The sequence below is a fragment of the Podarcis erhardii genome, assembly GCF_964252035.2.
Source record: "Podarcis erhardii genome assembly, chromosome: 4".
In the NCBI taxonomy this organism is placed as follows: domain Eukaryota; kingdom Metazoa; phylum Chordata; class Lepidosauria; order Squamata; family Lacertidae; genus Podarcis; species Podarcis erhardii.
The window spans coordinates 76681609-76697984 of record NC_138508.1 but is presented as its reverse complement, the minus strand read 5'-3'; the positions used below and the strand labels follow the sequence as shown (position 1 = coordinate 76697984).

Sequence of the window (16376 nt, the reverse complement as noted above, 5' to 3'; positions counted from 1 at the left end):
ATCTGTTTTAGTATTTTAAATTTCGTATGGTTACGATTTTTTAAATTGATGTTACTGTTTTGAAAACCACTTGGGCATTTTTTTTTTTTTACAAACAAGCAGTTTATAAAATTTATTGAATAAATAAGCAAGTCCCACTGAAATAACTAAGAATTGCACTGGAAATCTCATTGGCCCTTTACAATGAGATATCTGCATCATACTCTGTTACACAAACATGTGCACAATATGCTTCTGTTCTGAACAGTTGCATCTTTGCAGGTTTTCTAGGAAAAAGTAAAACTTACTGGAAACTGAATTTTCTTTTAAGGGAGCTGTTCTGGGTTAACAACATGCATATGGTTGTTCTTTTTTGACAGTTTGCATTTTAGAGGCGAATCTATCAAATCCATGCTTTCTGAAACAACATGAGAACCAAAACACAGCTATCATTCATAATTCACACTTACCTGAACTTTTAAATGCAGCTTTTCAACCACTGTTTGCAAAAATGCATATATTTGGTAAAAGTGTGCATTAAAATGAATATATTTCTGAAAATACAAAAATGCACTGTATAACGAGAAATTGCCCGCAGAAATGTATAGTCAACACTGCATACAAGTATGTGTTTATTACGAGAAATGCGCACTAAAGTGCTGAAGAATTTTCATGAGGATTTTTTAAATTTCTGAGTAACCACAAGCACTGTATATGCTTAATGCTGACTTTTTAAATAAATCGTTACAAACTGAAAGCTTCTGTTAAAAAGTGGGACATAAATATTTTAAATTAAATAGAAAAAATAAAATTGGCATGAAAATGCAAAGCACTAGCGGACCTTGGTTTTTATTAAGGCTGGGCACTAATATGCTGTGCAAATAGGTTTATCTGCTACAAGGAGAAAAAGATCCAATTTCCTCTATGAAAACTTTCCAAAAAAAATAGGTATCTATTTCAAACAATTATTCATGCATTAATGCACTAATAAACATGTTGCAGAAGATAATGTACTATGCAAAATACATTTTCAAAGAAGCCCAGCTGGCTCTTCTGGAAAGACAGTGTTTTTAGAGGCAAGTAACTAAGCCCTAGGTACTTTCGAGAATATCCTGCTTTTGCTGAGTGCAAGGAGTGCTGATAGGAATCCAACAGCATCTAGCAGGATGAGCTCTGCAATCTGCAGTAGCAGTTTTAATTATGACCATCTTCCAGCAGCGTGGCAAGAGAATATGTTCAGCTCAACATCCATTTTAATAAATAAGAAAAGCATTAATATACTGTGACAAAGTATTGATTTTCTGCAATCAATCTTTCACAATAACAATAAAAGCCTTATATTTTATTAATAGAACTATACAGTTCCAGTCCATTACATCTCCTCTTATTGTTTCTGGACTGCAGTGTGTGTTTTTTATACGAGCAAAATGTTAAAGAGTTATGAGGATGCCTGGCTAGAATGTCTAAAAAACATTTCACTGGAGGTGCCCAGGCATCTTTTATAAAGTGAAATATTATCAGTGCAGCTGTTTATAATTGATTACTCCAATGTTGCTGGAAAACTAGAGAGGGTTGAAGAGGTTTCATTTCCCCCGCTCCTCACCTTAAGAGGTTTCAATCACAGTGTAAAAATCCCAGGCCTTAGTAACAAGAAACAGTCTGCACTCCAGAATCATCTCAGCGCTTGCATATTGTAATGGTTCTAGGGGTTGCTCGTGCGTAAATCGGCGCCACGCTTGGCTGAGTTACCTGGGTGAACCCTTTCTGTCCGGACAGCCACTCACCCGTGGCTGTCTCAATCGCTGGCAGAATCCGACAGTGGGCGTTTCTTGAACTTCTTCCAGCAAAGAAGCTCTTTGATGCCTAGTCTCCGCCTACTCTCCTGGCGCGGAAGCCTTCTGCGCAGGGAGGGTGTGGGCAGCGGAGGACCCGTGCTCTCCCCGCTGGTCTCCGGCGAGGAGTCATGGAGCCGCCTCGCTGATTCCCCCATCTGCCCCCCTTCTCCACTAGTGTTACGCTGATTTCCTTCCCCAGAAGATGGGCTGCTTCTCTCCCTCCCGGTACGCTCTCTGGAATCCCTCTGGAGCCCTCCCTCTCCCTCTGGCTCCGATGGCAGTTCCCTGACACATATAAACCTGTTTTCCTGTGGACATATTGAACACATGGACCATTGACAATTATTCTTCTACAGTATCGTACTCAGCTCTCTGAAGAGCTATTGTCTATATGTTAAATTAAACCTATGCACCTTTACCAGTGAGTAACAGTACAATCCTATGCAGTATAATGGATGTTGGGACAAAAAATTTCCATACTTTCATATATTGACTAATGGGGACTGAACTGGCAGTGATTAACCAGGAATGAGACCTTGGGATCATAGTGGATAGCTCAGTGAAGATGTTCACACAATGCTCAGCAGCTGCAAAACAGGCAAATTTCATGTTATGGATCATTAGAAAATGGACTGAGAATAACAACACTGCCATTATCATCATGCCATTATACGAAATGATGCTGAGAGCACACTTGCAATAAATATTGTATACAGTTCTGGTCGCTGTTGTAGAGCTGGAAAGGTTTCACAAATGGGCAACCAAATGACCAACAGGTTGGAGTCACTCCACCATGAATAAAGGTTACAATATTTAGGCTTTTTAGTTTCATGAAACAGGCAAGTAGAGGGTGACAAGATAGAGGTGTGCAAGATTATGCATGCAGTAGAACTTGAAGCTATCCAATGAAACTGACTGTTGGAAGATTCAGGACAAGTACTGCATCAAACAATTAAACTATAGAATTTACACTCACAAGACATAGTGATGACCTCCAACTTTGATGGCTTTAAAAGGGGATTAGACAAGTTCATGAAATATAAGCCTCTGCATAGCTACCAACCACAATGGCTATGTTCTACTGCTGGAGGCAGTATGCCTCCAAATTTTAGTTGCTGGTCACCAAATCATGGGTGAGGGCTATTGCATTCCATCTTGCTTGTGGGCACCCCATAAGCATCTGGTTGGCCATTGTGTAAACAGGAAGCTGGAAGATGGTTTTGGCTCCATTTAATAGGGCTCTTCTTATGTTCTTAGATCTGCTCAGAAGTAAGTCCCTTTGGGTTTGGGTTGAAGCCATCATCCTATACACATGTAATTTTGATTTAGTCCAGTCCTATGCACACTTAGTTGTAAGTCCCATCAAACTAAGTAGGACTTACTTCTGACTAGACAGATGTCAGACCCACTGCTTTCAAGATATCTTATTCTCTGGTAAATGCATAATTTCATTCTTAGTGGAATGTATCAGTGTGTAGTCACTGTGCATCCTTCAGCATTATATAACATTTTTAGTCATATTTGTAGACATATTTGTGAACACACAAATATGGGGTGAATTTGTACCACCTGAAAGCACTTTCTTTCCACACCAGCATGCTATAGCAGAAGCTTTTATTTTATTTTTCAAGAGGAAGAAATCACAGGAACGGAAAAAAATGTGCTTGCTGGCATTTTCCATCCACAAAGCAGTAAAAGCCATTTTCCTCTGAGATTTCAGACAGTTTAGTATCTCTGAACATTCTGAACCTAGCTGAGAGAGCAGAACCTCTGCACTGATAAGCTTTTGAATGAATCTTATCTTGAGGTTCAGAGCAAAACTGCTGGGCAATAAATGGTCAGGGCTTGTGGGACTTGAGAGCAGCCCCCTCCCCTCCAATAAAACCAGGAGCACTCTCCCACAAGCTCTGTAAAAGGCTAGCCAGGTAAAGGTCAATTAGAGGGGAAGACAGGAGCTCTCAGAAAACTGGGTCATTTTAGAAGCCAGACTGTTTTGTGATGCAGGACTTTTTGAAGCAAGAAGCCTTTCTTTAAAAAGCGAATGTCTTGCCCAAATGAGGAGGGGGGTGGGGAGAAGGAACACTTACAGTACTGGTAGAACAAATGGAAGGCAAGTGAATTTTATTTTGAAGAAGGAACATATTACTGGAAACATTAAGACAAACAATAACAATGTCTTTAAATACAGAAGAAGGAAGAAAACAGCCAAGAAGATGGTTGGACCATTAGCCAACAAATGTGTGAAAACATTACTGAAGGCTGCAGAGTAACTGGATTTTTTTGCAGCAGTCTTCGTTATGAAAGATATTTGACAGATATTCATGCCTGAACTGCTTTTCCTGCATCTAATTGACAAAATAAAAATTAACAAGTTGCTGCTGGGTCTTGAGGTTTTTTAAGAACTCAGATGTGAAGCTGTTGATCTAAAGTTATCAGCTGTTGTTGTTTCTCACATCGTTACAGGAAAGTGTTCTGGGCACCCAAAGACTTTTGGCCTGGGGAATATCCCAATACAGCAGTTGGAAAGTCCATGTAAATATGCAGTACATCAGAAAAGTGACAATATACAGTTCAGCAGCAAAATTCAAATTTCCCTGGGGTCATTGTCCTTCTGACTCAGGCAACTTCTGAAAAGCAGTGGCCCCAGCTCTAAAACACAATCCACCAAGATCCCACCAGAGATGGATGAGCATTATGTTACGTATAGTAATTTAAATCACTGAAATTGTAAATGCTTGTGTGCACTACTATGTGTTTAAATTTGATTGGCTGGTAACTGAATTCTAGAGAGTTGTCTGGTAGTTCTCATGTGATTGGCTAACGTTGGTCACATGGGAGCTATCTAGTGAAGGAGAGACTGTTTTATACAAAGCAAGATGACTGTGTTTTAGAATCCACTGTGAACACTGCTAAGTTGAATAGAGTGTTGGAGTGCTGCTTCTCTGCTCAAAAGAAAGAGAACAAAGCTATAGGAGAAGGTAAAAGTGGAGATCTCTCATAGGAGCTGCAAAGCATGGCCTAACTGAGATACAGAAGGCTGAGTGCTGAGCTTTGGAAAGAGAGGAAAATAGTTGTTTGGAAGTTAGAAAAAGAAACTTTAAGCCCATGCTTGGATAAGCACTTGACTATAAATATTATGTTATAATTCATCTATAGCTATAAGTTTCTGCAAGTAAAGTTTTTGAATGTTAAAGTCTGGACATTGGTTTAATTTCTAAAGAAGAGTGTCAGTCATATATCTGATTTGAGCTTCTTAGCTATGATTATGCTATCCTTAAGGTAAAGGCAAAGGTACCCCTGCCCGTACGGGCCAGTCTTGCCAGACTCTAGGGTTGTGCGCTCATCTCACTCTATAGGCTGGGAGCCAGCGCTGTCCGCAGACACTTCCGGGTCACGTGGCCAGCGTGACAAGCTGCATCTGGCGAGCCAGCGCAGCACACGGAACGCCGTTTACCTTCCGCTGGTAAGCGGTCCCTATTTATCTACTTGCACCCGGGGATGCTTTCAAACTGCTAGGTTGGCAGGTGCTGGGACCGAACGACGGGAGCGCACCCCACCGCGGGGATTCGAACCGCCGACCATGCGATCGGCAAGTCCTAGGCGCTGAGGTTTTACCCACAGCGCCACCCGCGTCCCAGCATGCTATCCTTACTTCAACAGAATACACCCTTAATACAGTGTAATTTCAAACTGTATCTTACTCAGCTGTGTTGTACAATGTGTTTCCTCTTGGTGCAAGGTGATGTTGATGAACATTTAGGAAGAGGAGTATAATAGGTAAAATTATGTTTACAATTTTCTGTTTAGTAAAAGTTGTTCTGGCCTTTAATTCCACCTTCATTTTATTTTGTGATGAAAGGGACAATTTATTGAGAAATTCTGTGCAACTGGAGTAAAGCATAGCAACAGTCACTCCATTTCAACAGGGCTTATACAGAAAAGGCTTCTGATGGATTATGGCCTTAGAGCCAGTGTGGTATAGTGGTTAAGAGCGGAGGACTCGTAATCTGGTGAACTGGGTTTGATTCCCTGCTCCTCCACATGCAGCTGCTGGGTGACCTTGGGCCTGTCACACTTCTCTGAAGTCTCTCAGCCTCACTCACCTCACAGAGTGGTTGTTGCGGGGAAGGAGGGGGAAGGAGATTGTTGGCCGCTTTGAGACTCCTTAGGGTAGCGATAAAGCGGGATATCAAATCCAAACTCTTAGAGTTAAACTGCAGTTTTGGTGTTTTTTAACTGCATCAAGTACATGATTCTAACTTACTGAAATGGGGACAAAATTAACATTTAAAAAATTACTTACTTTACATTTTTGCAGACTCACCATTTCTCACTGTATTACTCCTTGTTTACAGGACAATGGGGGAGGAGATGACAGCTGCGTTGAAGAAATTTTACGGGTAGGACTCTAGTTTATCCTTCTATTATTTATTAATGCTTGATCTGACTTGCTCTTCCCAGGCATTCTATAACAAATACCAACAGTTTGAAATATAAAGACCAGAGAAAAGAGAAATCTATATGTTGCATGGGCAATATGATTAGTGTCATGATGTGGTTAGTCACTAGATGGCACTGGATTTAGTTGTATCTGCATGGTATCAGGAGTTTCCTGCTGCTGTTCTGTTGTCATTGGAGAGAGAATAATGTTCTCCTATAGCATCCTGGAGAGTCTTCCTTAACAATGATGTCACTGTAGGCTAGACAAACAAAAACAAGGCCCTAACATTGGTGTTTCATTTTCCTTAAAAGGAATGTGAGGAATTTATGGAATGCTCATTAACCTGAGAAAATGATTTATGTCTGTTGCTGCTCTAACTTCCTTCCACCAAATATCTCAAATTCAATTGTTACTGACAGGAATTGAAGACACAAGAGTTTTCTATGAAAACCTTACACTTATAGGAGAATTATGGAAAGCTCACATTTTAATTATTATTTTCTTGTATAAGTTGCAAGCAAGATGCTTTCATTTCTCTTCAGTGCATTATAATTGTTTGGCATTTATTGAATTCATATTGTTCTGGTACTCCCTCGCTTCCCCATCCCTCTTAAGTAATGAAGCAAAATATCAGTAAATGGGAAAGTGAATACAGTGGTACCTTGGTTCCTAAACCTATTCCGTTCTGGAAGTCTGTTCCAAAACTAAAGCGTTCTAAAACCAAGACATGCTTTCCCATAGAAAGTAATGCAAAATTGATTAATCTGTTCCAGACTTTTAAAAACAACCCCTAAAACAGAAATTTAACATGAATTTTACTATCTAACGAGGCCATTGGTCCATAAAATGAAAGCAATAATCAATGTACTGTACTATAAAATAAATAAGACAGCATTGTAGATGATAAAAAAGTAAAAAAAATCCTTATGTGCACTGATGATAGTCATTGTTTGGAAGGGGGGCTTTTATCCATTTCTACAGTCACACAATCAGTCAGTAGCTGAACTGGGTTCCACATAGTCACAAAAACAAGTCACAAAAACAAAGTCACAAGCCACAGTCACAAGTCAGTCCCATAAAATGAAGAACAAGTCACAGTCAAAAACCCGAAAAAGCCCCAAATCAAAAATGCAAAAAAATAGCAAAAACAAAAGCTCCAAATATCACCTCTGTGTTGCATTGGTGCTCGGGATTCAACAGCCAACAGCTCAACAGGAAACCTCTGATTAGCGGTGAGGGACTCAATTTACAAATGGAACACACTCAACAAGAAGCGGAACATGTTCAGCTTCCAAGTCAAAGCTCACAAACTGGAACACCTACTTCCGGGTTTGCAGCGTTCTGTTTCCAAGTTGTTCATAAGCTAAGCTGTTCTAAAACCAAAGTACCACTGTGAAAAGTTTGGGAGGATAAGTAAGGGAAGAGCAAGTGAGTCCATGAAAATACAAGCATAAAGTAAAAATGCAAATAAGTAAGAAAATAAGCGAATTAGAATGAAAGACTTAATAAAGTACAAGGCACCATTATTTGGCGGCCAAATACGAAGTTGTAGTGTAGGCCCCCTGCCACACACATTTGACAATCTTATGCCAGACATACAATTTTATTAGATTTGGGGGGAAAGTTAATCTTAGTTCTGCAATTACATTGTGACATACGCTGGAGCTTTTCAACCATAGCCCATCCCGCCTCACCCATCTTGCTGTCTTTCTTGGAGAATAGTCCTACAAATCTTGCATATTACTTTCTAAGTTTTTGGTTGGTAAAGGCATTGAGTGCAGGGTTGGCCTGTCCATGAGGCAGATTGAGGCAGCTGCCTCAGGCAGCAGAATCCAAGGGGCACTTCTGCGGGGGGACACCACTGCTACCAATGGAGGAGAGGTGGTTTCTAGGTTCTGGTGAGATCTCACTTACTGGGGTCCTGGGAAGGTTGTGTGAGGCCTCCACACAATCCAGAACCCTGAAGCCATAGCTGTGTGGCCCCAGTAAGTGAGGCATGGACAGGAGCAAAGCATGGGAAGCTGCAAGGAGGGAGAGGAGAAATGGGAATTCTGCCATGTCCAGTGCCATGACATTATCACGATCCTGTTCATGTTTTGATTTTTTAAAAAAATTCTAATTAACATAGCATTACCGCAAACATTTTATAAATGGAACCATTTACGTTATTTTTCCTGCCCTTTTCATTGCAAAATCATGAATTACGTCTTCAAATTCAAGTTGATACTCACTAGACTGAGGTAGATTAGCTATTCTTGCCCTATAGCTGAACTGGAGGACTGATTGATGCCCTTTAGCATTATTTAGTTCTCTTTGTTTAACCTCCTTATGTTTCTTGTCAGACGCAGTCATATGAGGTGTGTGTGAACTAAGACAATATGTAAAAAGTCAGGACCATATTTTTTAAAACCCAGCATATTTTACCAACATATAATTACTGTATTGGCCTGAATATAAGCCTCCCCTTTCCCCCAAATTCCGACCGTGAAAAACTAAAGTGCGGCTTATATTTGCGACCTTACGGTATGCAGCCAGGAACGTGGGGCAAACAGCACCAGGGGCGCAGCAAAGCTGTGTCTGCCCCACACATTGTCCCCCGCTCTCTCCCCTAAGGCTGGGAACACAGCGGACCCCCACCCCCAGTATGCAGCCATGAGCAGCGAGGAATGGAGTGGCTTATATTCGGGTATTTTTCCTTTTTTTCTTCCCCTCCCCCTCCAATTTTAAAGGTGCGGCTTATATTTGGGTGCAGCTTATATTTGGGCCAATACTGTTATGTACTGAAGTTCTCACCCTGGGCCAGCAGGGGGATACTGTAGATAGTTTTCACTCAAGTCCACCTCAGTTATTTTAGGCAGGTTGTTGTTGCTACAATGTTGACAGCCGGCTGCCTAAAAAAGCAGGCCGGCTGAGCTGTTTGCTGTTCAGTTCTGTCCAGCTTACAAATAAAGAGCTGCTCTGGAGAAATCGCTGTGTCGTCTGCTATGTTCGCCCACAACTTAACAAATACGGTATATAGAAATAAAAAATAACAATAAGATAAAACCTCTTCTGAGCAGTATGGTGAAATACAATGCTGAAAGACATATGAATAAAGCCAGCAAATACAAGTAAACAGAACTTTGAGCTTCTAAACAATAAGATTAAGCAACTTCTAAAAGCAATTGTAGACTACAGTGTGTCCTGAAAGACAGGAGAATCTGGTAAGTTGAGCAGTTTCTGACATCCAAATGACCTGTTTACAATATTAAGTCCCAATGTGGAAGCTCCTTTGGACACACATTCCATTTACACCTGCAATTCCTGGTCTAGCAAGTGATATACACAAAGAATCTGGTTTCCACATGTGGATCTCCTTAGTTACATTAGGTTGCGTGTCTGGGAAAGCCTTGCAGCCAAATACAACAATCCTACTTCATTATATTTTTAAATCAAAAACTAAAAGTGAGACAAGGTCAGACATCTGAAAGCAGATGTTGAGTTAGTCAAAATAATTATATATATTTCCTGAAACAGGAAGCAAGAGTGCAGTGTGGGCTAAACAAGATAGACTTCTAAAAATAGTTCTCAAATAATATAGCTAGAAGTTGCAAGAAAACATGATCTTTTCTGTTTTTCTTCCTCTTTACAATATGGAAGATCTGTTCTGGTCAGGATTCTTTCCATGTAGCTTGGTAAAAACTTGTTCTGCTTGAAAAGCACGAATATGTTATTCTGCCCCTCAGTTTGTTCTTCTTTATTCCCTTAAAATTGCATTAAATAAGTCTATTAAAATCAAAAAAATGTGCTCTTTGGAGACTTCATTTTTAGTCTAGAAAATTGGAATCCTACTGAGGTATAAGTAAAGCCTGTGAGTGAATTCTGAGCATATTTTAAACTACCTAAGAGAAGATTAAGATGGCTGAAGTTCATTGACTCAGATTGTCAACAGTATGCTGCTAGCTGAAATGATTAATCGCTTTGATAGAAAACAGAAGTAAATTTATCTAAAGGGAAGAAAAATAAGCAGGAGGGACAGTGCTGACTATAGGGGCAAGTTGATTGGTTGTTTAATAATGCATAACAAAGTGTATGTCAGATGATAAGGAAATCACATGTAGCTGAAAGAAAATGAAATAGCATCATGGTAAGAAATATTTGTCTTATTTAAGCTAACCAGTGCAAGCTTTGAATCTGTTGAAATCAATGAAATTTCCTGACAAGTAAGGCCTTTTAAAAAAAAGTCACATGGGGTATAAAATGTCCCAAGAAGAAATCTATCATCTATCTATCTAATCAGTAGGGGGCTTCTTTTCCTAGTATTACAGTAAAATGCGGCCTCATGATAGTTGTTTTTAAATGAGACTTGCTTCCCTGGAGTTTTCAAGTGCTACACTTCTGACATCACACTCATGGGTTTGTTCTGGGACAGTTAACTATCACAACATGCAGTGGAATTTGGCTAGGGTAGTAAAATGTCCTACCACCACCACCAATGTTGGTTCAAGGTTTCCTTCTATTGGATGAGGACTGAAGTGCCAGGAAGTTACCTATATAGAAAATGCTGTCCATCAGTGTTAATTACCTAGATCAACTTCCCTAAGCTGGTTTTGAACAGCATATCCCCATATCCCAGGACAATCTTCTTTCAAAACTGAGTGATATGGTAGAGGGAACATTAGAGGGAATGTTTGTGATATAGTAGAGGGGAAAGGTCAAAAGACTCACAAGGCAGGGCTTTTTCCCAGCCCAAACTCAGTTCCGGCACCTCTCAGGTGGGCGCCATTGCCATTATAAGAGAACAAGTGAGGCGTTGATGCTGAGTTCTGGCACCTCTTTTTCCAGAAAAATAGCACTGCTCACTGGAAATACCAAAAGCAGGGTCTGAATCCCAACCAGGTATTTTGTTATGGAAGTTCCATTAGCAAAAATAGCAGTGGAATTCAGTAACTTTCTGCTGCAGTTCTAATGTTTTGTTGTTATGCCGTAAGGGCTGTTTTAAAATGTTAATTTATTACTTTCTTAGTTAGCCACTTCCTCAAAATCAAAAACTGAGTACAAATGTTTGAAATATATACACACATTACAAAGTATAGTACACACACGCTCTGTGGAATTATACACTTTGTTCTATATTACAAGCCTTAGATAGCGGTGTTTATGTACTACAGTTCTTTTTGACTTGAAAATGTGTATATTTTGGGAGGGGGGAACTCATAGAAATCAGCACTTACTGTGTGTCAATTGGTCCTTTAATATTTTCTTAAATGATGTTTGACTTGCACTGTAATTTCCTAAGAAGATGGTATGTCTTGATGGAGTATTGAGCACTTAAGAAAACCTAGACCTTTTGTATCTGCCACTTATTTCCTGATTATCTTTCTGGAGGTCAGACCCTTCATTTTGACACTTAATGAATAAAATGTCTACGTTGCAGGAAATGGGATAATGAATTGTGAAAAGACATAATCAGCAATGACTAAATAATTAAGGGAATTGAAATGTAGAGTCATCAGGGAATGCATTAATAATAACATGATTTTTCCATATGCTAAAAATGCTGCCTTTTTTAAAAAAAATCAGTCATCACACATGCTCTGTGGCAAGAAGAAAGAAGTTTAATAGGAACTGTAATTAGATGTTCTGCTTTTAACTGACTGAATAAAAGATGAAATCATATAGAAAGTATATTTAGATACAAGCCAGAAAGTAAACTGATTATTATTCATAGTCCTGCTAATAGGAGCTCTAATTTATGCATCTAGTGGGAATCATGTTAAGCAATTAGGAAGCTGTGTCACACTTCACTTGCCTTTATGCATTTACATATTTATATATTTTTCAATAACATGATAACATTTCCCATCGTTTAGTCTGCAATCCTATAACCTGGCAGCAAGCCCCATTGAACTCAATGGAACTTACGTCTAAGAATGGGCTGTTAGTTGCCTTTATTGCAAATACCTGCCTAGAATATTACTCTGACATTCTGTCTAATAAATATAGCTGCTGCAGTTCCAAAGCTATCTGATGTTCATGGGAAAGAGCATCAAACATGCTTCTGGTTTGTTCTGTTTTTTCAAAGCCAACCTACCGCATTCCACTACACTTATGGAATGGGCACTGCACTCAATGCATGCTCAGCCTGGAACAGAGGAGGGAAACACAACCAGAAAAGACACAAATGGTGGGCACACCCTCAGTGCCCCTGGCAACACTTGTCAAAACCCACCAATCAAGAACTGTGCTGGCAAACATGTCCACATGTCACCTTCGTGTGGAGGGAGTCAATGATCTTAAAATGGGCAGAATGACCCAACATATACCCCAGCATTATGCAGCATGCAAAACAATGCCCCACTGATCCCTGCCTGCTAGCTCCAATAGCACAGCCAGCAATGATCCCACTACTGCCAGCCTGAAGCTATCCCTACGGGCAGGTCATACTCCTCACAGCCACCATTTTGAAGCACATAGAGCAAAGGGAAGAAAGGAGAGTCCATTCAACACATCACCCACATATCTCTCTGGGCAGAACACCTGAAGAAGCCGCACATTAGCCTTCCTGGGACAACTGTTAAGGACTCTTGACAAGTAGCCAAAGGAAGGAACCAGAATGAGCAGTGAGAGCAGTCATAGACACAGATGGAAAGCAGCAACCTCCAGTGGCTCACCAAACAGGACATGAGGTTGGGGAGCAGCAGATAGGAGTTCAAGCCTCAGCAGAAGAAAAAAGGGGGGAGGATTTTTTATGCACAGTGTTCCCTCATTGTTTAGCATGAATTTTCTCCCTGTTTTTGACCCTTTAAGCTTTAAATATGAACGATATGAGGCCAAAGTATTATAGCCCCATGCAGGGCATTCTTATAATTTGAGTTACGGTTTCCCACTGTGGAGTTTATATACTGGTGTTTGTATGCTGGAAGTGGGTCCTGAATTCTATCATATGCTTATGCTCTGTCCTGGTGACATGAGCAGAGTAGTCTCTGTCCCATGAGCAGCTTATTTCTAATGTTTTCCCTTCCGCTGAAGACAATGGATGGGGAATTATTTGTGCCATGTCTGAGGTGTTGTGCTAGCAACACAGACATGATCATGGATTGAAGGAGTGTAAGATACGGTTAAGGGCCAAGTCCAAGTATTGAAGATCTCTCGGTATGTGTGTAACCTGCTTCTATTCCTGCAAAACAAAATAATTCCAGAAAGTTAAAAAGTTTACTTTAGGTCTTTCTCCTGCCTCGCAAGCCACAGAAATCAGTTTCATGATTTCTTGGCCCCCTCACTATCTCTTGGCTCCAGGCTTGACGTTTTGGCTGCAGAGCATCTTTTATAATTAGGCTGGCAAAAATTTCTATTACCTTTCTCTGCTCACTCCAAGGTCTAATTGACAGCTGTTCCAGTCCCGCTCCCAGATGGCCAAGCCAACACCTTGAAGTTGAGCTGCCTCTGATATAATTTACTTCCACCTGTCACGTTAGGGAGCTTTCAGGCTAAAACAGAATTTATTCCCAGGAGCAGCACTTCTGACTTCCTTATATTAGTTACTCTGTAGACCCACTTATTTTCCTCCCTCTCTCTATTCATTCAACTGTTGTCCTATAACATGTTGACCATTATGTTAAGTTGTCTTTGCATATATATTTTTAACAACCAGATTTTGAGGGCAAATGTGTGAGAGAAATTATTGTTTCAAACTTTTACTTATCAAGTCTGGAGACCTGATACTCATTACAGAATTTATTTCAGAAATGCTGGTGCTTCATTTATGGCTGTCTCTGTTGTCTCTTCCCAACCCTTGTCTAATCATTAAATAAAATCAGTGTATTACTACATTAGCAAAACAACAACACAACCCACATGATTGTTTAATAGGGTATGTTGCAGAAAATGGAGTGTTAAATGGTCTCACTAGATTTTTATTTTGTAAGAGTGCATTAGGAAGCTGCTTTGGTAGGGTGCTGCTTTCATATGTGGAAGAAATCACTTGTACTGTACATCATTTTTATATCTTGTTGCTAAGCAACATATCATGGTGCGAGTATTGCAAAGGTGTCTGCTTTCTCATTAAAAATGTTCATGTTGCTCTTTAATCTTGCTAAATTAGTACTGTTATTTGTATTATGTTGCCTCCTTTTGTGTCTATTGATTGAGGTTTCCAGCCAATGGATTTTGAAGAAACCTATCAGGGTTTTATTAAGTTGCATTTGCATTTGTAACTTAGACCATATGTGTCCATGATACTCCCTTGTTTCTCAGTTCATCAGCACTTGTTTTCAGACAGGGAATTGAACATTTGTGCTCTCAGTCATAAAGGTAATTGGAATCATGGTCTAGGCTGTCATCTGGATCTCATTACATGTCATGGCAAGACTCCTACTGGCTTGGATCCAAAACAACAACAACAATAGCCATGCAAAACCCTGAGCGGAAATAATATAGCCACTAGCTCTGCTCTGCAAAGCACTAACAGAAGAGTTTAACCAATGGCACAGTGAGTCAAGAGTTACACAGCAGTGTGCAAAATATGGATGGCAAGCAAATATAGATGGGAAAAATGGAAATATAGAAATGTGGCTCAGCAGCTGAAAAAAGAAAGGGCTTGAAAAAGATCCTTGGGTGATCCTCTGTGGAGTGGGGGAAAAAGGAAATGGGGTCTAGAGTTTATATGGTTTATATGGACCTGTGCAGAGACATTTAAGAACAGCCTGGTTGCATCATGAACATTCCAATAGGAATGCCACTTATATGTGTTTTTGTTAATGCTCCTGTTTCCCAAGAGCTAACCAAGTCTTTGCGCAATATGGTTTTAGTATAAATCGGCACCTTGTGACATTTTGCGAGAGCTTGTGCATTAAACTGTGCAATGCCTTGTGGTAGTATGTATCTTAAGACATTGTGCTAACAGGAGCTTCTTGTGGTTGGCACCTGGCTGTTTTGAGAGACAATGGAGTGTGCCTCTGGAGGTGAAGTCAAACCACTGTGTTAGCAGTGACCTCCCCAGGGTACAAAAGCCTGGGCAGTGTGTATGGATGTCCTGGGCTGCCCAGACAACAAGATCCCAATCTTGGCCTCACTGATATGGTCCAAAGTAAAGCAGAGCAATACATTTGGCACCAGCTTGGCTGCAGGTGTTGCTGGAAAGAGGTGTACAAGGTGACATCCATCCATCTTAGCAGGAGCGCACAGCCAGATTTCAGCTCTTTTCCCATGCAAGGTTCTTGTGCAAATTTGCAGGCAACCTTTCCATTTGCAGAAGGGGCTTTTGATTAGTAGAGGGGCACAGTTGGATTCAACCCACAGGTTTTCCCTGAGACATCTTTAGGAAGTAGCATTCTACTCTCTCCTAATTTGATATTGCTACAGTTCCTATTATTTTACAAAGCATCCTAATCTATAGGACCAATTTTTACTATGGATTATTCTAAGCACATATATATTATATGTCGTTTCTGCGAATTAAGCAGCTGAATTTATTTTATATTTATGGTCTTCCATATGCACACTGTAGCAGTATAACATCTTATATTGTGTGCAAATGATTAAAAGGATAAAATCTTTACAAGATGCGTAACTGCTTGAATTACTACTCTCTTTTATATATTTTCACATGAAAATGTAAAGGCCAAAGGCATTTCCACACATTTAGTACCATTAAATCCATCATTAAACCTCTTGCTAAACACAGAATAAATTTAATAGAGCACCTCAAGTACAGATGCTGATGCCATGGTGTTAATATTGTTGCAGATAAAAACGTAATAAATATTGCATTGCCAAGATAGCATTAGTCATACTATTGATTATATAGACAAAACGAACAATATTATTGAGATTAATGACCACCGTATATTTATGTTAATGTGTTGATCTAGTTACTAGAATTGATACAAGGATCTAAAACATTGCAATATTTTCAAATAGCAGAAAGTTTATTCATTCTTTAAATAAATACATCATAAGGTTTTCTTATTTATTTATCTGTAAAAAACAGCACATGGACATCGCCTTTCACTGCTGGTTGTTCTGAAAAAGGTTACAGCATGTAGTATTGGGTATTGGTACAAGCTTTTAAAAACGTACTGAAATAAAAATACAACTTGATTATGAAACTACCTGTTTTAGACCATATTTTTTAATTGCAA

General features: G+C 39.8%; 1 protein-coding gene and 1 long non-coding RNA gene across 8 annotated transcripts in view; one reads left to right on the top strand and one right to left on the bottom strand.

Annotated features, from left to right (window-relative positions):
• The window catches only part of AFF3 (ALF transcription elongation factor 3), a 237265-nt gene that overhangs the window by 98960 nt on the left and 121929 nt on the right, over window positions 1–16376 (top strand). For 6 of the 7 annotated variants that reach the window (XM_081857861.1, XM_081857859.1, XM_081857858.1 and 3 more), the window contains one exon: window positions 6170–6214. The exons of the other annotated variant lie outside the window; for it this stretch is intronic. In XM_081857861.1, coding sequence (XP_081713987.1) covers window positions 6170–6214 — 45 coding nt within the window. The remainder of the gene's footprint in view (window positions 1–6169; window positions 6215–16376) is intronic. 7 annotated transcript variants of the gene reach the window in all.
• Window positions 1–16376, bottom strand: part of LOC309339711 — a 104946-nt gene that overhangs the window by 47996 nt on the left and 40574 nt on the right. The window lies entirely within an intron of this gene.